General features: G+C 43.1%; 1 protein-coding gene across 1 annotated transcript; it reads right to left on the bottom strand.

Moving 5' to 3' along the window:
* Nucleotides 1-7882: 7882 nt before the first annotated feature.
* SRGN (serglycin) lies at nucleotides 7883-23426 on the bottom strand. Its single transcript, XM_036735631.1, has 3 exons — nucleotides 23260-23426; nucleotides 11584-11731; nucleotides 7883-9043 (listed from the first exon to the last, which is right to left on the bottom strand). The coding sequence occupies exons 1-3, from the start codon at nucleotides 23336-23338 to the stop codon at nucleotides 8824-8826; spliced, it is 447 nt and encodes a 148-aa protein (XP_036591526.1). The 5' UTR covers nucleotides 23339-23426; the 3' UTR covers nucleotides 7883-8823.
* Nucleotides 23427-25656: the final 2230 nt, after the last annotated feature.

Below are 25656 nucleotides of genomic sequence, written 5' to 3'. Positions count from 1 at the left end.
GGGCAATCCGATCCACTGCACTCAAATGTTTGAAGGGCTGTCTCCACGAAAAAGAATCGGACTTGTTTTACATGGGAATGACAAGTCAATAGAATCAATTACATTAAGTTCAGCAAGTATTTATTAAGTGCCTACTGTGTACAACATAGTGTCTTGGGTCTTAGGGATAAAGAGGCAATAAATAAATAGTTCCTGTCCTCAAGAAACTTACCTTCTCCTGGATTTCCATTCTTATTAGATTGGAGGCAAATATAGTACCTGGGAGCACCTCCAACTCTCATGCGCTTCATCAAGACGAGGCTACCCCAAATTTCAGATATTTGGTGGATCAGATCTGATTTTAAAGGGGGGGCGGGCACCTCGGTGGGGCTGAAGTAGATAGAGTACCAGCCCTGGAATCAGGAAGACCTGAGTTCAAATCTGGCTTCAGACACTTATTAGCTATATGACCCTGGGCAAGTCACTTAACCCTGTTTGCCTCAGTTTCCCTATCTGTGAAATGAGCCGGAGAAGGAAATGGCAAACTACTCCTGTATCTCTTCCAAGAGAACCCCAAATGGGGTCACAGAGAGCCAGACGCAACTGAAACAACCCAACAACAATAACAGCTTTTTATAACAATAAACCATTAGATGATGCAATTAGTTAAAAGCAAAGATACTTCATGAAATAGCGTAGTAGAAAAAGTAGTAATAAAATACTTCCCCCATAAATCAGAGGCATGTTCTTCCCCAAATACACACCTTGTTAACTGGGAAGAATGGACATAAATAGGAAAGACACGTGGTCAGGGAACACGTGTGATCAGGGTTCACATGTAGAGAGGGGCAATTCACACCTCTGATCCTGCTAAACTGTGGCTGTCTTCTGGTGATGTCACCGCGTGGATCCCGCTGGGTCTGCTCCTTGTCTGCAGGGACTTGCTATCTTTTCCAGGTTTGTGGGCATACTAGTAAACTTCTGCCAGGCACTGCTCCCAGATGGCTTTATGTAGTCCTTGTCTGGTAGGATTCTGAGAGTCTCGTGATCATCCTTTGTCTTTGCCAGGTACAGCTCCCCTGGACCTCTAGATTTTGGCTTCAGCAGGAGTCCTCAGCTAAGATACTACCTCTTCTCTTTAAAAGGAAGACAAGACTCTGCTATCTCTCTTTTAGTGTTTTTTGCTAAAGGTCTCTTAGAAAAGCAGAGCCCTCACGTACACCATATTCAGATTAGGGAGAAAAACTCTTAACAACTTTTCCTATATTTAGGAAGATCTTTTTGTTCACAGCACCTTGGTTGTAAAGGTGTTTCTTCTCCAAAAGATTACTTATCCCATGGAACAAGCTCTTTGGGCTACAGAACAGTCCAAACAGTACTCTCACACTTTTTTTTTTTAACTACCACTTCCTTGTCACTAAGGACAGAATCTCTGTTAGAAGCCTCACTCTGACTTAGGGTTAGAAATTACTTGTGGCTCCTTGTTTAATCCATTCATTAATCGATCAGCAAGTTTTTATTCAGCATGTACTATTTTCCAGGCTAAGCAGTGGAGATACAAAGACAAAAATGATACAGTCCATACCCTCAAGGAGGTTACAAGCTACTGTGAAAATACACTATATCCACAAATAAGTAAATGCAAAATATAATGTGAAAATAAATACAAAGTGATTTCAGGATAGAAGGCGGGAATGGAAGGCACTAACAACCAGGTGAATCTGAAAAGTCTTCTTTAAGTAGCACTTGATATAATCCTTGAAGGGACCTAGAGGCTCTAAGAGGCAGAGATGAGGAGAGAGAGTGTTCCAGAAAAGGGAGAAGATGTGTACAAAAGCATGGAGGTGAGAGATGAAATGTTGAATGCAGAGACCAATGAGTTTGGAGGTGGGGTGGGGTGGCCAATGAAAATCATAAAAGAATGCTTTCCTGTGCTGGCAAAGGGGGCCAGCCCCCTCTTCTTGGGGGATCCAGTTTTTCATGATGATTGAGGCCCTGGACCAGGTGACTTGGGGGCTGAACTCAGTTGTTATAGAGAGTTAAAGGAGTTGATTTTCTTACCCTTTCTTGTCAGTAAGGGTGGCTCTGCCCTAGGATCTAGGCCTGCTGGTGGATACCATGGATATTACCTTTACTCTACTGATCCAATGCCCAGTCATTGTACCATGGAAATAAACACCAAGAGCAATTGACCTAAGCAGAATTATTGCAATTTTTCTGCAAGTCAGAATTGTAGGTTTGGGTTGCCAGAAGCAGATAAAAGTGTCTCAACAGAGCAATTCAGATGCCAAGTACCTGGACCAGTCTCAATGCCAACCTTCTTTGCCAACATAAAATGCACCCTCTTAAGATAGAGAAGGAAACTGGCTGAGTTGTAAGTGCCCACTTCCATGCCAGCAGCATCAGGCTTGGTTTCTCATTTCACCGGTAGGTAAAAACAGCATTTGAGCCTTTGTCCGCCAGGACCAAGTGGGCCAGAGGACAAGCTATTAACAAAGAGCTATTATCAAGGGAAAGAAGGATGGGATGAAGAATGGAAGTCAGGGAGTAGCGCCTTCCACGGCCAGAAGAAACAGAGGAGGAAAGAGAGACAAAAAAGGTTGGAAATCCATTTGATTTAGTCTGACCCCCGACCATCCCCCTGGCCCCCACAAGGAGAAAGAAACCAGTAGAGAGGATCAGCTCAAATCACTGATAGATCCATGAAGACCTTCCCTGTGGCACCTATGGAACTCTGCTAACCTTGTGTGTGTCTGTAACTCATGACTGGTGTATTCAAAAGACCATATCTGGAAAAGGCTCCAGCTCCCTTTGCCCTCCAGAGTATAAAACAGTGTTAGTCCTAATTGCTGCTGCTATCTAGATCAAGCCCCAGTCCTGACCAAGATTCAGTTATGCTGGAACTCCCACTTTGGATGTGTTGCTTCCCAGGGGCCATAGCAGACATCTGAGAAACTGGTGGCTGGTGGTGCTGAACAGCACGTATATTTCTTTTATGCCCTTTGTGTGTAGCACCCACCAAGGTGTCTGATATACAGTAGACACTTGATAATGCTAGTTAATTGATTGTATATCATCAGTTCAATTTGATCCTATTCAAGCATTTATCCAGTACCTACTATGTGCCTGGCATTGTACCAACATAATATATTCCAACAATTTTCGTATTGTCAATAAAGCTTCTAGAGTTAGGTTCAATTCAGTTAAATTCAACAAGTATATGTATACATACACACACACACACAGAGATATATATATAGATATATATAGATATATATATATATATATATACACACACACATATGTGTATGTGTGTATGTGTGTGTGTGTGTGCGCGCACGGCTGTCTCAGGATAGGTACAGAGACAAAAGTGAATCCATCCCTGCCCTCGAAGAACTTACATTCAACTGGAAGGAAACAACAAATATAAAATATATACAGTATAAATGCAAAGTAATTTAGGGGAGGATGGGAGAACACTAACAACTGGGAGATTGGAATGAAAGCAATGACCTTTTTCTTGAGATCTAGAATGGGACTAATTTACCCTGGAAAACATTTCAATGAAGGATGGAAACACTTGGTCTCTGATTCTCTTAATGCCGTAGGAGTTTGCTGGAATCGATTCTGCTTAATATAGCTACAGAGTATCAGCCAGTGCAGCTACAGTGGGGCCTTTGGATGTCTCTCTCTGGCAGCCCAACCCACTTCTTGATGCAGCAGGAAGCAGCTCTGGGTAATGTGAATGGTTCTGCCCAGCTGTCCAAAGGGGAAAAGCACAGGAGGAATTGAAAGATACAGGAAGACAGGAGAGCTTTCCCATCCTGTGGGCTAGTGAGAGATGCAGTGTGTGTGTGTGTGTGTGTGTGTGTGTGTGTGTGTGTGAGAGAGAGAGAGAGAGAGAGAGAGAGGTGTCCAACTATGAGAAATCATTCCAAGATAATTTGATCTCATTAGCTCCCATGGATTTAATTATCATCCTTCTGCAGATGGCTCCTGTGAATTTCAGTTCTGCTTGAAGGATATCTCTGCCTTTATCCTCCATAGGCCTCTCAATTCAAGATGTACACAGCAGACCTCATCTTCCCTCTGGATCAGGGGTTTGGACATTTTTTTTGTCCTGGACCACTTAAGGAGGGAGACACATTAGTGAGATATGAGGGGAGGTTGGTTCTAGACCCTTACTAGTTTGTTTTGTCTTTATATCTCTAGTCTCTAGTAAACAGTAGGTACTTAATAAATACTTGTTGATATGACTGGCTTGGCTTAACTATTCTTGCCAATAATAAAACCATAACTGGGATTTTTTGCACCTGGGTCAAGAAACAGGAAAGACAGCCTCACTTAAGAGGTGGAGGGAGACAAGACCTTGGAACACCATCATGAGGAGAGCTCACCATTTTGCTGATCACCAGGTAGCTTTCTCTTTTGGTGACACTATTTTCTCCTCTTTTTCTTCTTCCTCGTGTGACTGTTCCTTTTCAGTCTCCTTTGCTGGAGCATCCTGCCCCTTACCCATGAGTCACTTCTTCTCCCCTAGGTGGCAGCGTCCTCTCCCTTTATGATTTCACTAGCTCCCATGGATCCAATTATCATCCTTATGCAGATGGCTCCCAATTCTGTATGTGCAGTACTAATCTCTCCTGTGAATTTCGGTTCTACCCAAAGGATGCCTCCACCTGGATTCCCCATAGGCCTCTCAACTCAAGATGTACACAGTAGATCTCATCATTTTCTCTAGATCAAGGGTTTGGAAACTTTTTTTGCATCCTGGACCACTCAGGCAATCTGGGGAAGCCAATGGGCCTTGTCTCACAATCATATTTTTTGCCTACACTGCTACTAGAAGGAAATGGTAAATTTCAGTTCAAAATTAGTGAAAATGAAGATGGAATTTATTCCCCCATCCAAGTGCACAGGATCCCTGAAATTCACCCAGGTACCACAAGTTAAGAACCATATTCTAGACACATACCACCCCCACGCTTACTCATTTCTGTTAAGGGCAACACCATCTTCAAGTTGCCCAAGTTCACAACCTCAGTTGATCCTCAACTCTTCACTCTCCTTCACCCACTCACATTTAATCAGTTGGCAAGTCTTACCAACTTCCATAACATTTCTCACTTTACTCACATGACAGTCATTCTGGTTCAGACTTTTCATCATGTCTCACCAAGACTATTACCATAGTTTCCTAGTTGGCCTCCGTACCTCAATTTCTTCCCTTTCTAATTCACCTTCCATACAACTGTCAAAATCATCTTCCTAAAGCACAGGCATGATGAATCATTCCCTTGCTCAAGAGGTTTCCATGACTCCCTATTGCCTCTAGGACAAATTACAAACTCCTCAGTTTGGTCTTTAAAAGCTTTCACAATCTGGCTCTAAACTGCTTCAAAAAACAGTTTGGATTACTCCCGTTGCTCTATCTACATTTCAGTCAAACTGGACTAACCACTATTCCCATAACTTGGAATTCTAGCTTGTCTCAGCAGTGCCTTTCCATTAACTGTTCTCCCATGCCTAGAATTCACTCCCTCTTCCCCTCTGCCTCTTAGAATCCCCATTTTCCTCTAGGGCTCAGCCCCTGTGCTATTTTATCTCCTGCTTGGCCATTAAAGCCCAACAGAAATGTCTCTTCCTCTAGAAAACCTTCCTCGATGGCTCCAAACAGTGATGACCTTTCCAACTTGAGATGCTTCTGGAGTCCCTCTCAATATGGATTGTAGAAAGATGAGATTCAAAGCCAGAGAACCTAGATTTGAACCTTGGGCTTTGCCACCTGTAACCTGTGTAACCTGGGGCAGTTACCTCGCATGGATAATGAGGGGCTGGACTTAATGGCTTAGCTGGCCCCATCTAGCTCTAAAGGAAGATTGGTGGCTCAAGAGAAGATCTTTATCAGAAGGCTAACCAATAGCGGATGAATCTTCATGGTCACAGTGACCCATTATGCCAATTACCAAATTATAGAGAGTGTGGGTAGAAAAAGCTCCCACCTCTGAGGCCATGGTTCCAGAAGTCTCAGGGTCAAAGTTCTTTAAATTGACTGTTTGTTGGACGGTCTTTGACGGCTCCGATGTAAAGAAAAGCCTGGGCTGTGATTACAGGCAGCTAGGTGGTACACTGTCCTGAAGGCAGGGAGCCCTGAGTCCAAACCTGGCCTCAGACATTTACTAGCTCTGTGACTGTGAGCAAATAACTTCACATCTGTTTACCTCAGTTTCCTCAATTGTAAAATGAAGCTAATAAAAGCACCTACCTCCCAGGGCGCTTGTGAGGCTCAAATGAGATAATAACTGAAAAGTGCTTAGCACAGTGCCTGACACACAGTAAGTGCTTTATAAATGTTATTATTAATTTCTCATGGTGGTCATCGTCTCTAGAAAGGGGTTTTATTGAATTGGTGCTAAAGTTTTCATTTCCATTGAGAAATGAAAGAGGACAGAGTTATGGGCATCCTTAGAAACAAAGCCAGAGGAAGGATCTTTAAAGATCCCCTTTTGATTGAACTGAAGCATTTGAAGGGCCATCCTATGGGGAAAAGGGGTTGGCTGCTCCACCCCAGAAGGTAGCACAAGATGGAAGATGCCAGGATGCAAACTTCGGGCTGATGTTAGGAGAAACTTTCTAACAGTGAGAGAGAGAGCTGTCCAAAAGTGGAACGGGTGCTTTGTGAGATAGTGAGTTCAGTTCCACTCAATTCTAGTCAAGTCAATTTAATTCAATTTAAAAAGCACTTATTAAGTGCCTCTGTGCTGGCATCCCCTTGCTTTTAGTCTTCCCACAAAGGCTGAATGGTCACTTGTTTTTTGTGGCAATTGGGGTTAAGTGACTTGCCCAGGGTCACACAGCTGCTAAGTGTCAAGTGTCTGAGGATTTGAACTCAGGTCCTCCTGACTCCAGGGCCAGTGCTCTATCCATGTGCCACCTAGCTGCCCCTTGAATTTTCACTTGTTGAAGAGATAACAGAGGAGACTCTTACTCAAGTCTGGATTTGACTAAATGGTCATAGAGGTCCCTTTCAACCAGAAAATGTGGTGATTAGGGAGGCTCTTGTCTTCTGTGGAGTGACTTTCACTGGTTTTATGTACACCTTTTACTCTCATTGCAGACAATGTTTTAAGCATACTCTCTTAAGAGGACTAGTCAAAATGGACAAGTAATTTTTAAAAACAATTCTTGGCCTGGGAGCAGAGACTGCAGGCAACATCATGCTGGCTTCATAGTAATTTTGCTTTAATTAGATAACATTAAGCACGTACTAATATCCAGGGAAGCAGATGAAGCAATATTAGATTCAGAAAAAGGCATGAACCTGTCCATTCAGAATCTTATCAGGATAAGAGTGATTTAGGGCACCAGGAAAATAATGGCTGAGCCCTAGGAACCAATTAAACAAGGAACAATAGAAGGTAGCTGTGTGCTCCATGCTATGTGACCAACCCCAAATAGACATGGAGAAATTTACAAGGCATCAGTTTCACTTCAACCTTCCCATGAAGAAAATCAGAACTTGGAGGAATCCATTCTCTGATGGAATCACGGCTCCAAGAATGGAGGAGGGAGTTCAGAAATCAGCATCATCTCCCCAATGCTTTGCTTCTCAAATATGTGTGTATTTGTACGTATGTATATCTGTATGTGTCTATATACATATATGCACACGTACAAATATATACATATGTGTGTATGTATATGTATGTGTGTATATACATACATATATATACATATAGATATATAGATATAGATATAAAAGCCAGGTTCATTTTTTCCCCTTTCAATTAGTCTCATGAACCTCAGGCAACCCAGATGGTCTAGATGAGGGATGTCAAATGTGCTGACAGTCTAAAATGTGATGAGCAACACTCCCCAGTGTGGCCTGAATGACATTAAACCGTAATTAGGAAATATTTAATACAATAAATAAGAATACAATAAAACCTAGTTAATTTGTGGTTTTCTAGGTTGATGGGCAGCCCACAGGGGCGGATCCTCATGTATGGTCCTGTTTAGTGGTCCTGTCTCTAGCTGAGTTTGACACCACTGCTCTGGGCAAACAGGGTTCCATGATTTCACGGTATGAAGGTTTGATCTCTTTTATACACAGAGGAAACACTCAGAGATCGTGGCAACAGACACAGTGCAAAGCACACTGGGCCTGCCACCCCAAGTACTCTGTATGAACCCAACCCCTGCTTCTTCACTAGCTGTGATGCTGAACAAGTGACTTGGCCTCTGTGAGCCTCAGTTTCTTCACTTGTGTAATGGGGTGGGTATGATGATCTCTAAGATCTCTTCCAGCTCTACCATTCTATATTCAGTTTGAGAAAAGTTTATTAAACACGTCTATTTGCAAAGCACTGAAGGGTTCAAATGAAAAAAAAAATCAGTTCCTGCCCTCAAGGAGATTACATTTTAATGGGGGAGATATAATGGGTATCATAGATAAGTGAATACAAAAATTTTTGAGGAAAGAGAGAAGACTGGGGGAATCAGGAAATACTTCATGGAGGCAGCAGCATGTGAGCTGAGCCTTACGGGAAGCTAGAAGGGAGTCCAAGAGGTAGAGGTAGGGAATACATTCCCGGTGTGGAGACAGCTGTGCAAAGGCTTGGAGACCGGAGATGTGTGAGCAAACAAGAGGGGATGGTGATTGCATTCATGTATAAATGTACATTTGGTTAAGATTTGCACTGAGGAAAAAGAGATACAGACTGAAGGAGCTCCTCCAGAAGGGTGACATTTTTACAAAGCACTTTGTCCGGGAGCTAATTGTTTCTTTTCTATAACGCCCAGAAGATGTCTGGTCAGCCTTCAGTGTGGGGAGAGCTTCCATATTTATATGATCAGTTCTTCCTCCGTTAGCTCTTGCTCAACATTCTCATCTTCTGACGGGCTGAAATTGTAGAAATCCTCCTCATCTATTGGCTCAGTTTCCATTTCAGGTACAGAGCCGCTGCCAGAGCCTGAGCCCGAGCCTGAGCCTGAGCCCGAGATAGACCAAGGCTCTTCCTCAGAGAAAAGGGTCTTTTCAACTGTGTCCTGGGGTCTCTTCATTCTGAAGAAGAATAGAAATGAAAGTCAGGCTTTATATACCACGAAGGACACCAGGCAAGACCGTTTGTTCAAGACCAACAAAAGAACGACACAGAGGAAGCTGGTTATTTGTATTATTATTTGAGGCTAAAGCCTAGACTAGCAATGGGGTTGCTACGTTTTCTAGGATCACAGTATTTCAAAGGGGAAGGCCTCAAGTGGCCTCTAGTTGAACCCATGAATGAATAAAAATCTTTACAACAGAATATGATGTTACCTCACAGACAGGCTGCCTTGGGGGTGGGGAGCAGATTCCCCATCACTGACCATTTTTTTGAACAAAGGTGCATGATCACACATCCAATATGATACAACAACCCATCCATCAGTCAATGCACATTAAACACTTATGTGTCAGACATTGCTAGACACTGGGGCTACAAATAGTAAAATAGTCTTTGCCCTCGAGGAGCTTACAGTCTAGTTGGAGGAGATGAGTAGGTATGTACATATATGTATATGTGTGCATGGATAGATAGATAGATATGTGATAGATGGATAGATAGGAAAAATGGAGGCCATTCACCAGGAACTCCCTCTTCTCCCCTCTTCATCTCACACCCTTGGATGCCTTCTGCCACCATCCCCTCCTTCACTTTGGTCTCTTTGCCAAGGCAAACCCTTCTACATTCACCCTCAATCCCATTCTATCCTGTCTTCTCTAGCAGGTTGTTCCCTCCATCATCCTTACTCTCTAATCTTCTATTTCTCCCTATTGGCTGCTTCTCAACTGCCTACAAATACCTCTATTTCTCTTCCAGCCTCAAGAAATCCTCACTATATCTGTCCATCTCCATTAGCTATCAGCCTTTATCTGCCCTCCCCAAACTCCTTGAGAAGGTTGTCTACAACCCACACTTCCACTTCCTTTCCTCTTTCTCTTCTCAATTCTCTGCAATCTGGCTTCATTCAACTCTCTCCAAAGTTACCAATGATCTCTTATTCTTCTTGACCTTCCTGTAGCCTTTGACTCTGTTGATCAACCTCCTCTTGATATTCTCATCTCTAGGATTTCATGACACTGCTCTCTCCTGGTTCTCCTCCTACCTGTCTGACTACTCCTTCTCAGTCTCCTTAGCTGGATCTTTATTTGAAACACACCCTTTCACTGGAAGTATCCCCAAGGGCTCTGCCCTGGACCCTTTCCTCTTCTTTCTCTATTTGGGGGATCTTAATCTAGGGTCTAAACAATCTTGGGTTTTTTTTAAGTATTTTGATAAATGTATTTCAATATAATCATTTTCTTCATAATTCTTTGCATTTTATTTTTATGCATTTAAAATATTCTGAGAAAGGAGCCATGGCTTTTAATCAGACTGCCGAAGAGGTCTCTGACAAAAAAAAAAAAAGGTTAAGAGCCCCTGACTTAGAAAACTTTCTGGAGATGCTAAGAGGTAAAGTAATCACTCCAGGGTCACACAGCCAATAGGTGCCCGAGTTGGGACTTGAATCCAGGTCATCCTGGTCCTGAATCCAGTCTATTTACTGCACCAGACTGCTGCCTGCCTGCCTCTCTATCTCTCTGTCTCTCTCTCTGTCTCTGTCTGTCTGTCTGTCTCTCTCTCTCTTCCCCCCCTCTCTCCCCATACATACGTACATACATACATACTTACACACACACATACAATACACAATATGCATATACCACATATATAAACACACATGTACACACATACATATACATATACATGCATACAGCCAAACAGATATTTTTGTCTGGACCTGTAATTATCAGTGAGGGGAACTCCCTGGTGTGAAAACTCTCTCTGCTAACACAGAATAGCAACTGATCTGTAAGTCACAGTATGGTCTTAGGAAGTTGCCTGGACACACTGACAGGTCATGCAACTTGTTTGTGTTCACACTGCTAGTGCAAGAACCCCCAGGTCTTCTTGCCAGTAAGGGGAGTCCTCTACCTACTATACCAAGCTGCCTCTGCATGTAACAAAAGTATTGTAAACAGCATCGGTAAAATGGGAGTGCTGATAGCAGGACTACTTGCCTGGCAGGATTGTGAGCGAGGCATTCTGTAAGTTATAAGCTTCTAGACAAATGGGAGGTGCCACTATTGTTATTTTTAGTCCCCCTCCCAGCCCCGTTCCCAGCTTTCTTGACTTCAGAATCATGCGCCATGTCAGGTACCTTCACTCCCCGCTCCATTCCACCCCCAGCTTTTTAGCCCCCTTTCCTGTTGTCTGTCTTCCGCACTAGAATGTAAGCTCATTGAGGGCAGGTGTTGTCTTTGTTTCTGCTTGTATTTGTATCCCTAGCCTTAGTACAGTGCCTGGCACATAGTAAATGCATAATAAATGCTTGTTTGTTTTTGTTTCCCCTTTCGTTTTGTTCCTTATTTTATTTTATTGCTTTTGTTGATTGTCACAAAATTTGTAATAAAAGAGCTTAACTATTTTTTGAAAGACAAAGAATTTGCCAGAACTTTCCAGTCTACCTGCTGCTCCCTCTCTGTGCAGTGTCTAGAAGGAGGAAGCTTGCTTTACTTACAGATATGGATCCACTGGAGGATTGACAATCCCACCCTCTTCACCTTCAGGCATGTTGAACCACGGCCCCTTTTCTTCAATGCAGTTGGCAGAAAGGCTATCTGGGCGGCACCGAACCCAGTGGTATCTTGCCCTCCGGGCAGGAAAACCTGAGCAAATGAAGTGCCCACACATAATTAGGGACATCTGAATGAATCCTTCTACTTCTCACCACATCCAGCTTTAACAAACTTGAGGCAATCTATAGATTTCTTTCTTAGCATCCATCTAATGGAATACTGTGGAGGTAGGTTTATACCATTTCACAAATGATTAAAATCAAGTATAAAGACACTAAAGGAAAACCCCAGGGAGGTGACTTTAACTATTTCCATCTTCCCATGGATTTGTGATCTCGTTAATGTGGGCATTCTCTTCAGTGTTGCAGTTAGCAACCCATCCATGCCTGCCTATCCTCTGTGACTCCTATCCATTCCCATAAGGGAATTCAACCAGCTGGAGGCTTTCTTCTTTTGTCTCTTGACATTGCATGCCATTGACATTAAATACCAAATGGACCATGAGTCTAGACACCAGCTATCCCTTGCTCTCACTATGAGACAGATCCATCTAGCCATATAATTTCATGCTATATTTAGAATGTAAACACTTTAAAAGTGGGGTTGTTTCATTTTCATTCTTTGTATTTGTATTCCTCTTATCTCACCTAGTACCTGGGATACAATTGATTCTTAATAAGTGCTCTCTCTCTCTCTCTCTCTCATCAGGGTTAAGTGATTTGCTCAGGGTCACACAGCTAGTAAGTATCTAAGGCTGAATTTGAACTCAGGTCCTCCTGACTCCAGAGCCAGTGCTCTAACCACCATGCTACCTAGCTGCCCCGATGGTCTTCTTTTTAAAAGCAGGATGTGCACTTACTTTCTGTATACTGAAAGTAAGCTAAACCGTTATCACCATTGATGTTTTAAGATTATATTTTACTGGAACAGCTGGCAAATGAGAGACTAGCTTTGTGGCAGAATTCTCTGCATATTCAATAACTAATCTTGTTTTATGTTTTTAGCATTGCAACTATGTAGTGACTTCTGTTCATCACATTTAAAATTTGGAGAGTAGATGCCTGATGGGGAAAGTGCCTTCGGTGTAGTGTTTCTTTTCGCTTTAACTTTTAAATCAATTTCCTATAGACTTTATATGTATTTTGTTAAATATGGTTCCCAGTGACTTACTTACAGCTCTCATTTCCTAATTATAAGTGTTGGAGTCTAATTCTGAAAGTTATTTAAAAGTCAGATCAACAACACAAGGAAATGTTGAACTATTTGTGTGTCATTTTGAAAGTGTTCCACTTTATAGTTTAAAATGTTTCCTTTGCACACTGTTTTCACTCTTTGTGATTATGTTGTCTTTCAATACAGCCATAAAGCTTCCTCTCTTGAACAAAACAGCTGCCTTTTAAAAGCAGTAATCACTTCTTTACCTTTCATCTCTTTTGTAAATGAAGCATTTCTTCAAGAAATGGGACTTCAAAGTGTCTATCCACCAGAGGGCCAGCCCATTGGTGACAAGCCTTACTTTACTCAGGTAGGCTGGTTTTCAGCAAGGAAACTCTGTCTACGGCCTGCCCTGGGTGGCATTAAATGGCATTCCAGCATGGCACAGTCTGCCAGAACTTGCCCTCTGCTAGCATAGCCTTTGAGAGTGCAGGCTCTTGAAGATGTGACATCAGAGTAAAGTGTGATGGAGTCTTTCTTGATCCTCTCAACTGTCAATACTTCTCTCCTGACCCCAAATCATTTTGTATGGATTTTATTTAAATATGTCCAAGTTGTCTCTCCCAACAGAATGACAGCTCCTTTAGGGCTTTTGGTTTTTGTCTTTGAAACCCTAGCACCTAACACACTTCCTGGCACATAGGAGGCTGGTTGATTGATTACAAGGTAGGTTGACAGACCAGAGACATTATGTGAGCACTTATGTTTTTCCTTCTCCCCCCCACCATTTGTCCCGTTGGGCCTTTTCCTTTCTTCTGTATCTTCACTTTTTTTAGGGACTCCACCACAAGTCCCAGGGATCCTGGGATCCTATGGGAAGCCAAGAGAGCTGGGATAGAAATAGATAAATGCTTAGTATCCAACCTGTAGTATAGTGTCATGGGCACGAATACTTCTTAACCTGAACCCCAGGAAAAGTGGGGTGACAACCACATGCCTTATGGGAGTGGACATGATTATTTTCCCAGGATTGGTGAACTCCTTCAGAGATCTTTCTGAAACTTGCATTCTCCAGCAGAGGGAGACATCTATCGTCTTCCTCACCCTGTGCTTGCTTAGAAAAACCAGAGACATAACAGTCTGAAGCAATATCGGTTATAACAGGAAGTGGAAAGGAAAGCCAATACCGACCTTTCCATGATGTAAACTTCACTGGGGGTATTTTTCATCAGGTAAGACAGAATATTGCCATCAACAAAAACTTCCTGGCTCATGGGTCACAACACGGTGACTGAATGATTAAGAGTTGCCATTTGCATAGAGCTTGAAAGTGTTCCAAAGCCCTTTACATAGATCTCATCGGAGACTTCCAACAGCACTTCGGCATAAGATGAAAACACTGAGGCTCAGAGAGGGTAGGCAAATTGTTTGGGGCCACACAGCCAATAAGTATGGAAAGGCAGAATCTGAACTCAGGTGCTCTTGATTCCAAAGCATGCACTCCATTCACTACCACAAATGAGAGGATTGAAGCAAATCGTTCTGTAAATTTTATTAATATCTTCTTTTTGCATCAACTTTATTTTTTTAAAAAAATATTCCTTTTCCCTTAACTGATGAGCTTTCCCTGATAACAAGGAATAAAAAGGAGGGAAAAAAGCCCAATTTATCAAAACTAGCATATCAATTGAGTCTGACAGTATATACAATGTTCCATACCAATAGTCCCCCACCTCTGCAAAGAGAGAAGGAAGGTACAGTTTCTTATCTCTTTATCAGGGCCAGAGCTTTGTAAATCTTGTAAATTTATGAATGCCAATAATTATTATAAACAGTGAGAAGTAAGTGGAGGAAGTATCTAAGTGAAATAGCTACAGATAATTTCCAAGAACTCACCCTCCTCACCACTTTGGGGGCTGTTGTACACTCCCAGAATTCAAATGTCTCAGTTATGAGGAACCATAAAGAGAAAGTGGAAACCACCTACTCATATGAGACTGATTGCCTAATGGGAGCTTGATACTTTGCTTTAGAGTAAGGAGTCTATTTTCTCCCTAAGTCTATTAGATCATAGAATTCCACCGCCCTCTACGCCACTCCACCCCCCAATAGATTGAGATTAACGGGCACAAAACTTTGAAGCCATCTATGCTGGGGGTGGGGCTTGAGGAGAGGAGAGAGACTGAACAAAGGCTGCTTTCCCCTCATTGTGGGAGTGGCCCCATTCCATCCTGCCCTGGCTGAGACAGGCTCCTTATTCTGGACATTATCCAAGAAACTGAGGGAAATGTCCCGGACTGTTTCTCTGACATGTCGTACCAGAAGCGAGTGAGACATGCCACGGAGTATAAGTTTTAAATGGGGAATTTATTAGCCGGCGGCCATCGGGGTACGGCAACCACAAATCAATGGCCCCGTGCTGGGGTGACTTTTGACTTATATAGGATATGTGGGGGTACAGTGGTTAATTATCTCCTGGAACCTACAGGCCAGGTCACAGGGTGGGGGGGGGGGGGAACAGGAACAAAGGTCCTGGCTGATCAAAAGATTCAGTCAGGTTATCGTAAAGTGGGATAATCTCATGTACATTCCTTGGTGAAGTCACGGAGCCCCAGGGATATCTACTAGACAGAAAGGGTCTGCCAGGTTATCCTTCAGTGGGATGGTCCTATCTATTGACATTCCTTGGAGGAGTTGCAGGGCCCCAGGGATATCTGCTAAATGCCGAAGAGATCTGAGTCCATTCTTTCTGGGGGTGCTTGTCAGTAGCTAGGGGTTTCTCAGGGGTTCCTAATTTTCCCAGTATTACAGGACACTACACCTTCCTAAGGAGTCTTACTTAGAGGACCTCAGGAGCTAGAGAGTAAACTGGAGGGCAAGAGATGAGTCTTATTAAATTTTACAAACATTAATTAAACACTTACTATGTTCAAGGTCCTGAACTATGAACTGGGGATACAAAGGAAAAAAAAAGAAACAATTCCTGTCCTCAAGGAGTTTCCATTCTTCTGAGAGGATATACATACATTACACAGTATAACGGATTACAAAAGATACACAAAGTAACACAAGGTAATCTCAAGAGAGAAAGAGCACAATCTGGAGCCTATGGAAATGGTTAGAGAGGAAGTTTGAGCCATGCTACTAAAAAAAAAAGTGATCAGTTTGATGTGTAAGACAAGTGCATCGGGGGAGACTCAGGGAACTTCTCCAATTTGTCAGGGACTCCCCAGATGCTTTTTTTTTTAAATTTAGCCATTCCTTCCCTATGACTCTTCTCACCCACCCCTTGTAACAAAGCCCAGCTAAGTAAAACAAATGACCACAAAGACGATGTCTAAAGACATTCCCACCACCTCTTGAGGAGGCAGGCTTCATTTTCAGTCTGCCAAAGTCTTTCTTATTACCTGGGCTTTGAAGGAAGCTAGGAAAATGGAGTTAAGGAGGAAGCAGCTTTCAGATATGAGGTGTTACTTGTACAAATGGAAGGAGGTGGAGATGAAATGCCACATACAGAGAAGACCTAGTATTATTTTTGTGGTTGTTGTTAATTGATCTTTCAGGGGTTAGAGTTAGGCATTGCACTAAGTAGGTTCTCAAAGCATGACTGAGAAACTGAATAAAAAGACTTAGGAGTTTTACTTTCAAAAAGAGAATCGTGTCCCGTCCCCCCACTCCTTTACTCATACACACATAAGCAGATGCAGCCCAAGCAAGTTTTTCCTATGGGCTTCTCAGCATTTTTCCCACACTGCTGGCAATGCTTTAGAAGTCTGGAAGACCAGAAGTCACTTGACTTACTCTGTCAGTTTTACTGAGGTGGCTTCCCCCAGGATAGATTAGTGAGCACACACAAAAAAATGTCCAGTGTGCTCTCTACTTTCCCATCACAGTGCTCTAGAAGGCGGATTCCTGCCTTTTCAAGTTCCAGTTCTATTGATGAGTTTCCACTGTGGCCTGGCCATGTTGTTGCAGGGCACTGGACATGGTGGAAGCAACCTATAAAAACTTGCTGGGGGTGTGCGGCCTGATGGCTGTGGGTAAGTGTTGTTGTTTCCAGTATTTTCGATTGTGTCTGACTTGGCAAAGATATCGGAGTGGTTTGCCATTTCCTTCTCCAGCTGAGGCAAACACGGTTAAGTGACTTGCCCAGGGTCACACAGAAAGGTCTGAGGCTAGATTTGAACTCAGGTCTTTCTGACTGCAGGCCCAGCACTCTATTCACTATACCATCTACCTGCCACAAGTGCTCTGCGAAGCTTAAAGCATTAAGTGACTCGACGATGACGATGATGATGATACCCATGATTGCACCACTCCGGAAGAAGTGGTCTCGCCCTCACTATCCAACTCTGCCAGATTAGACTTCATGTTCATAAAATGATCCAAGGCTGAATGCCCATGGCCATAGAAGACAACAACAGTAGGAGGTCTGTTCTATTATTAGCCCCATTTACTAATAAAATCTTCCACCATCCAATGGAGCAACCCTTGTGGAGAAGGGACCTAGCCATTGCCTGTGCCTGCCTCCCACCTCAGCAGCCTCAGCTACTGAAGACTCAGAAAAGGAAGTTCTCTGAAAAATGCATAGCATACACAGGACATAGTATACACACATACACACCCGCATGTATGCACATATGTATACAAACACATGTGTGTACATACAAACACATATATAATGGAAATACACATATAGGTATATATACGTGTATAATGAAAAGATATAAGGATGAATGGACAAACAGTGACAGCTAAAGGGAAAACAGAAGGAGTAATTTTATTATTTGGGGGGATTTTATACATTGAAATGCATTTTTCAAATAAGTAGTGGTAGTGTAAGTGTGATTTGGTTGATATCTAAATTTAAGTTCATAATAAATTATTTTTTAAAAAATTCTCACCACTCAACTCTTTGCCCCTGTCAAATGGTTCTGCATTAGATATTGTTTTGTGGGTGGAAATGAGCCTAAGGAAGATGAATTACCATCTGCCTTCCTGATGCTGCCTAAGGATCATGGGACCTTTGAATGCCCTGCAGCTGAAACTTTCTTTGTGTGTTTTCTCTCCTCCTTAGAATGTGAGCTCCTTAAGGATAGGGACTAGATCATCGATTTCTTTGTAGTCCCCAATCACCCAGCCTGGCTTCATGAATGCTTGTTGACTGACTAGGTAAAACACATAATAAGCACTTAATAGTTGTTTTTTTTTTTCATTCATTCATGAGAAGTTAGTGACTTTTTCTGAGTCACAGGACCAATGAATATCTGAGGCAGGAGTCAAACTTGGGCTTTCCTGATTCCAAGTGCAGGGCTGTACCCCCTGCAAGTCTGCTGAGCTGCCAGTAAAATGAGGGGGGCGGGATGAGATAGCCTTGGTGGCTAGGTCCTGGGACAATGTAATTAAGGAGGACAGAACCTACTAGATCTGCTCCTTGAAGGCAGGAACGTATTTGTTTTCATGTTGTTTCCCTCTTTTTAAAAAAGACAAATTCCACATATATGTACATATATATATGAATTATAGAAAGCATAGGGCTCCTTTAAATCACAATGCACATAGGATGAAGTTTAAAATCTCTTCTGATTCACTCTGACCTGTGATGTCCTAGCAGAGAAACATCCTCCATCCATGGGGATCTGCTAGAGGTCCACCTTCGCAGTCTTCGAGAACAGCCTAGGGGCTCTGAGAGGTTAAGTGAGGTCCCACAGGTGGAACTGAACCCTTAAGCCAGGCTGCTCTCAGAGCTTCTGGACCCACTCTTAACAATCTTTGCAAGAATTTTCCATCCATTGGGGAAAAAAGAACAGATCCATCTTTTCAACCACGTCTTGCTAGAAAGTGAATTTAGCATGATAGAGTTGGATTTACATTGTAAGGTACCTCTTGGGTTCTGATGGGTTGATGAGAAGGAGAAGACAAAGTTTAATGTTAAACAGTGGTTCTCGACCATAGGATGAACTGGATCAGGGAGAAACTTAAGGGCAGAGAGATGAATCAGAAAGCTATTTCAAAGAGTACTGGTTATATGAGTGGAGAGAAGGGAGAGACAGGAAAGATGTCATGAAGGTGGAAGCAACAAAATTTGGCAATGGATTGGCTCTATGAGGTGAGCCTGAGGAGTCGAGAATGACAGGGAGGCTTTGAGCCTGGACATTTGAAAGGATGGTAGTGGCCTCTACGATAACAGGAGGGTTTAGATAGAAAGATGCTGAGGGCCATTCTGGATAAGTCGAGTTTGAGATGCCAGTGGGGCATACAGTTCAAGGTGTCTAAGAGGCAGTCGATGATGTGGACTTGGAGCTCAGGAGAGAGACTTGGGATGTACATGTAGATCTAGAAGTCATCAGCTTAGAAATGATCATTGTACCCACAGGAAGAAATTCTTATTTTCTTGGCTCTTCTTTTTCTAGACCCTTCCTGCTGTGTCTTAAGATAAGTTTATAAATTCATTAAATTACAGTTTCTTTTACATCTGTCACAGATTTAACAGGGGCAGCTAGGTGGCACAGTAGACAGAGCACCAGCCTGGAGTCAGGAAGACTTGAGTTCAAATCCAGCCTTAGACACCTATTGAGTTATAGCGACCCTAGGCAAGTCACTTAACCCCTATTTGTCTCAGTTCCTCATCTGTAAAATGGGGGCACACTGGAGAAGGAAATAGCAAACCACTCCAGTATTTTTGCCCAGAAAACATTTTCCCTGGGGGTAACAAGTCAGACCTGACTGAACAACAAGTTTAACAAGGGTATTTCCGTGATGGGATTTTTTGGAGAAAGTACCATAATCCCTTTATTAGCATATTGACAGATGGCTCTGGTGAGTTATTCCTAGAGTTGACTAATCTTCTATACTTTTTGTTAATTTTTATTAGCTTCAGTTTCAGAGCATGACTTTATCTAAATTTCTAGGGGTTTTCTCTGTTTAGGACTGATTCCAACTTGTACCTGCCAATTACATTTTTCCTAGAATCTTGGAGACAGAAGGGACATCGGAGAACATTTGTCCAATCTGTGCCTGAACAAGAACCACTTCTGCAGCATACCAGGACAAGTAACCACCCAACTTTTGCTTAGAGACAGCCGATGACGGGGAGCTCACTAGCTCTCAAAGCAGCCCAGGTAGTCACACGTTGGGATAATTGTCTGGAAGTGTTTCCTGCCTAATTCATTTCTGTGTAAGTTCCGCTTGGTGCTTCTAGCTCTGCCCTCTGGGTCCCAGCAAGTCCAAGCCCTTCAAATACTACAAGACAGCTCTCATGTCTCCAGTGAAGTCTCCAGTTCTCCAAGCTAACTGTTCCCAGCTCCTTCAACCGATCCCCTTATGGAGAGGCCCTTCTTCAGCCAGGTTCTTTTCTTTCGGATGCTCTCCAGTTCATCAATATCCTTGAAATGCAGTGCTCAGAACTAAACACAATGCTCTATCCAGATGTAGTCATATCTCTAAGGAAATTTTTCCTCTGAGGAGTCTATTAAATAATTTTGAGTTGGCTTACTAAAATTATGTTGACTTCTCTCTCAGACCCATACATCTAAAACACCCCATTGAATGATGAGCATGAATGCCAGTAAAAAAAAAAATCACAGGGACCCTTTGTGGGTAATGTAACATGTTCATGAAATTCTGAAAACAAAAACAGCCCAAAATTGTGTTGAAATGTGGATCAGAAATACTGATATTAGCTCATTCATTCAATGTCCCACCAACAAGTTAACATTAAAAAAATATATCTTATTTTGATGGATGCAGTTTGGTTTTTTTTACACCACATTAATTTCCCAATATGTCCCTCCTTCCTCGCTACGAGGAGAGCCTTCAGGGGTAACAAAGATAAGAGAGGCTACATATGGAATGTTCCACATCCATTGTCCCTCCACCGCTGTAGCAAAGGGAGGGAAGTTCAAGTTCTCAAGTCTTTGCCCAGACAGAGTTTGTTTACTAATGTTTATTAGGGGCCTGCTTTGTGCATAGCACCCTGCTAGATACAATTATGTAATTTATTCAATTATTTAAAAATCTGATTCTGAAAAGGGATCCATGCATTTCAGCAGGCTGTTGAAAGGGGTCCAAGACACACAGAAAGGGAAAGAACCCTGGCCTAGATAATATATTAGCTTAGACTTTGTCTTATTTTTTTTCTCTTTAATTAGAGATAGCATAGCAGAGTGAGAAGATAAAGTGCTGGACCCAGAGTCAGGAAGACCTGGGTTCAAATTCTGCCTTTAACACTTGCAAGTTGGGTAACTTTGGGCAAGTCATTGAACTTTGGGCCTTGGTTTCTTCATTAGGAAAATAAGAATAGCCATAGCCGTGGTGTTGATTTAAATAATTAATTAAACCAAGGGATCCAGCAACTCGGCAATTTTAAAATCTTCAGTCTGAGCACAGCCAGCAGAGACCCCCAGGCCTGTAACGTCCCAGGTGAGAGGGAGGGGAGATTAGCATGCTCCAAAACATCAACCACAACTGAGAACAACATTGTGTCTCCACCGGAAGCCCAGAGGATGACACCCAGAAGTCACTCGGAAGAAACAAATCCAGCGCATTTGTGTCACGGTGAATCGACATTTCCTTTAAGACACTGACCCCCCGTAAATTGGTCCCTCTGTCGACTGGGCCATCTTCTTGCCCTCGCATTCCTTCCCCGAGGAAAAAGCATTGTTCCTAAGGAGCCAACTGTTCAAGGGTCCTTCCTTTTCAACATTTTTGTTTAGCTTTAGTTAAACAAAGTCACCTGTCACCAAATTACCCAGGAGGGAACTGGGGGATCACAACTACCATTTTGCAGATGGATGTGACTGAAGCTGGAAGAGGTGAAATTATTCTTCCAGTGTCACTCAGGTTAGTAAGTGCAGGACAGGGATGGGCCGAGACCTGAGCTCAGGTGTTCCTCAGCACCAGACATCCTGGGCTCATTCCATAGACCCAGGGCATCTTCTTTAAACTGTCCTGCCTTTAGGTGCCCACAGAGTTGCTAGGTTTCTCTCTGATCAACTTGCTGAAAATCAGGTGAATAATTACATATTTCACAAAAGGGTTTCCTTTTCCTGATCCTAACCAGTCAATTTAAAAATAGAATCAAGTAAACACAAAATTCAGGTTTGCTAAATCTCTTCCCTTTAAAGCAACAATCAGGCAGTGCTTCAGGTCTGATCAAGAGAGAAGATAATACATCCATAATATCTTAAAACATCAACCCACATAAAAAAAAAGCTGGATTGAAAGTCAGAAAGATCTGGGCTCTAATCCCACCTCAAATACTTCTAGGGCCTCAGTTTCCTCATCTGTAAAATTAAGAGGTTGGTCTGGTCTCCAAGGTTCCTTTCATCTCCTAATCTATTGATCCTATCTCTGCATTTTTTTTTGTTTGTAGGGGACTAGATTTATGATTTTGTCCAGTGTGGGGAGCTCCTAGTGTGGACCCTCCCTTCATTGATACAGATCGCCATCTCATCTGTAAAGTCTTAGAGCAGGGGTTCTTAACCTGAGGGCCATGAACTTAAAAAAAAAAACAACTCTGCATTCAATATAATTGGTTTCTCTTGTAAACCTATGCTTTTTATGCATTAAATCACATTATTTTAAGAAGGGATTACCCAATACTACCTAAGAACCCCTGTCTCAGAGTTAGTGGCCTTGAGCGCTCACTGAGAGGCTCTCCTAGCTAGTGTCAGACTCGGCACATAAACCCAATACTCTATGTAGCTATGTGGCCTTTCATACCATTCTTCAGTATTCTAAGGCTGTTGGTTTTTCTGGTGTTGCACCCAACCAGGTCACAACCATCTGTCACTTAGCAGGTGGTTTTCATGTGTCTCACTGGCTGAAAAAATTCGTCGCCTTGCTCCCAGCCTCAGTTTCCCCCCCTTTAGCTTAATTGATCCTAGGATGATAGAAGGCCCTTCACAAGCCCATTGTGAAGTCTTTCCAGTGGGAAGGACCCTCCAGAGCTTGATCTCTGCCTACATGGCCTTAGAGAATGTAGAGTGCCCTCTGTACCAGAATGAGCCACCAGAGTGGGACTTTATCGAGGGTTCTCCATTTCCAATTGGATAAGAGGCACAATCAAACTCCTGCCACTTATTTTTGTACACATTTGTATGAATCAGGAACACGCAAAGGCAAAATAACATGTCGCTGCCCTTAGAAGGGTGGGAAAGACGACACCCACTATGAGAGACCGAATTTTCCTTGAATTTGGAATGGAGATCCAGGTTTGAGTCTGAGCTGCCTACTTGCTGTGTGACTTTGGGCAAGTCTTTGCCCTTCTCTGAGACTCAGTCTCCCCCTTTGTAAAACAAGGGGGTCGACTAGCTTCTCCCTAAGCTGCCTTCCAGGAAAGATCGATGGTTATGTAGGCATCAGAAAAAGCCCAGTCTACCAGGGTGTTCCACCATCCCAGATGACTCCCCCACACTTATCAGTTTCAGTGGCCCTGCTGCTTAGTCAGAAGTGAGCCTTACCTTGGACGAAGGACTCCAGAAAGAGCAGGAGAGACAGAGCTAGGAGTGTCCTGCGGGTATGTATCCATGGATGCTGCATGGTGACCAGCTCCAGCCTCCACTGAGCGTCTCGACTGGGAAATGTGGCTGGGAGCTCTTTGTAGCTGAAAGCAGGTTCTGAATCCTCCACCCCTGACCAGAAAGAGCCGACGTCACAGTTTCCTGACCGAGTAGAATGACATCCACATTAGAGAGAGAGAGAGAGAAGTCAAAGAACAATTTTTGCCCATTATGAAACTACTCCGGACTCCCCCGGGACACTTATTAGAAAGTCTTGTTGTTTGCAAATTATCTGCCTGTTCAAAATAAATTTTTTTTTTCCATTCTCAGAGCAGCATTAATGAGGGTTTGTTTACACTTACTTCAACAGTAATCTAGTCTGTTTCCTATTTGAAGAAAGGCACCAGGGGAACAATGATGAACACTGACCTTCGGATCAGAAAGGCAGAACTTGGGATTGGGAGGTCTGGGTTCAAATCCTAACATCCTAACTCTCTGTTCACTCACTATGTGACCTTAAGCAAGTCTCTTCCTCTCTCTGAGCCTGTTTCCTCCTCCGTAAAATGGAGGGGTCAGCTAAAAGTCCCTTCCAGCCTTGAAGTGTCCAGTCCAAACTGAAAACTCCCACCTTCCTGATGAGGTGGGAAAATTGCAGGTGTAACATTATCGTCACCATAATAAACACAAAATGAATAGTGAGTACTGAAAAACATCTAATTGTGTTGCTATATAAAATCAGCTCTCTTGCTCTTCTCCATAAGAAACCTTCCATTTCCTACCTCCCTGTCTTTGCATTGGCTGTGCTTCGTGTCTGGAATGCATCGCTTCCCCACCTCCAGCCCCCAGGTTCTTGAATCCCTAGCTTCCTTAAAGCACAACTCAGGGGCCACCACGTATATATACACGAGAATGATTATCCATCAATGCATCAAGCCACATTGTTAAGTGTCTATTCTCCAGGCGCTGGGCTAAGTGCCAAGGTCTTTCCTAACCCCTCCCTCTCCAATTATCTTTCCTTCTTGAAATTACGTTGTAGATGTGATATTTACTGGTCTGTGTGCATGTTATATCCCCCACTGGTTCTGGAGTCAGAGAACCTGGGTTCAAATCCTCCCTCTGACATGCACTTACCTTGCGTCCTAGACTTTGGTTTCCCACATCTTAAAATGAATTGAAAGAGGTAAATTCCTGGAGTCCCTATCCCTTTGGGGCTGGGTCTGTGTCAGCTTTGTCTTTTGTAGCTCAGGCACTGCGTACATAGTAGGCTTGCATGGGCAAAAGCATTGGGTTGGGAGTTAGGAGAAACAGTTTTCAATCCCCATTCTCCTTTTTCCTGCCACTGTGACTTTGGGTGAGCCATTTACCCCCTCCAGGCCTTAGCTGGAACTCTTAAGGCTCCTTAAGACTCCTAAAAGTCCTATGAAATTATGTTCTGACCTGTGAGTTGCGAGGCTTTGGACAAATTGTTTCTCATCTCATAGACTCAGTTTCCCCCCCTCTGTATTTCCTCCCACACATCCGCACTAAGGGGTCCAGAAGGAATAATGTGACCCCTTCGCTGGATTCATTAATCAGGCTGTCCTTGAGAACTACAAGACGTCTGAGAATTCCTTTGGTTCTTCCACCGGAGTTGAAGTTTCTTCTGAACCTGATCCAATTTAAAGTCAGATTCCACCTTCACCCTTGACCAATTCCTGCTGGTCTGTTCCTCTTGCCTAGATAGCCACCTTTTTGGTTGGGGCCTGGAATAAGCAGATGGTCGAGAGCCCCATATTTGAAACCCACCCCTTCAGCTGATTCGCTACGAGGCTACAATTCTTGTTGTTGAGTCATATCCAACTCTTTCTGGCCCCATTTCTTGGCAAAGATACTGGAGTGTTTGCCATTATCTTTTCCAGCTCATTTTACAGATGAAGAAACTGAGGCAAATGGGGTAAAGTGACTTGGCCAGGGTCACGCAGCTAGCAAGAGTCTGAGGCTGCATTTGAACTCAGGAAGATGAGTCTTCCTGACTCCAGGCCCTGTGCTCTATCCACTGCTCTGCCTAGCTGGTCCAGTTACATTTCCACACACATTTATCGAGCAGGGGGCTCACTAGGCACTGGGGATTCAAAGATAAAAACCAAAACGCCCCCAAACGGGCACCTGCCCTCCCGAGCTTCCATTCTACCTCTGCACAAGATGCAATCAGAGGTGGGGGGAGGAGAAGGAACTTAACAATTAAAGGGATCACAAGAGGCTTTAAGGAGGCGGCTGGAGTTGAGTCTTCTAGGAAGTTGATGATGATTCCAAGAGGACGAGGTGAGAAAGGGACCTTTCCAGGCACCGAGGACAGAGGCACAAAGGCAGGTCAGAGGG

The sequence above is a fragment of the Trichosurus vulpecula genome, chromosome 8 (assembly GCF_011100635.1).
Source record: "Trichosurus vulpecula isolate mTriVul1 chromosome 8, mTriVul1.pri, whole genome shotgun sequence".
In the NCBI taxonomy this organism is placed as follows: Eukaryota; Metazoa; Chordata; class Mammalia; order Diprotodontia; family Phalangeridae; genus Trichosurus; species Trichosurus vulpecula.
Note: the sequence above shows the minus strand (reverse complement) of the source record. Positions and strands in the feature narration are given on the sequence as shown.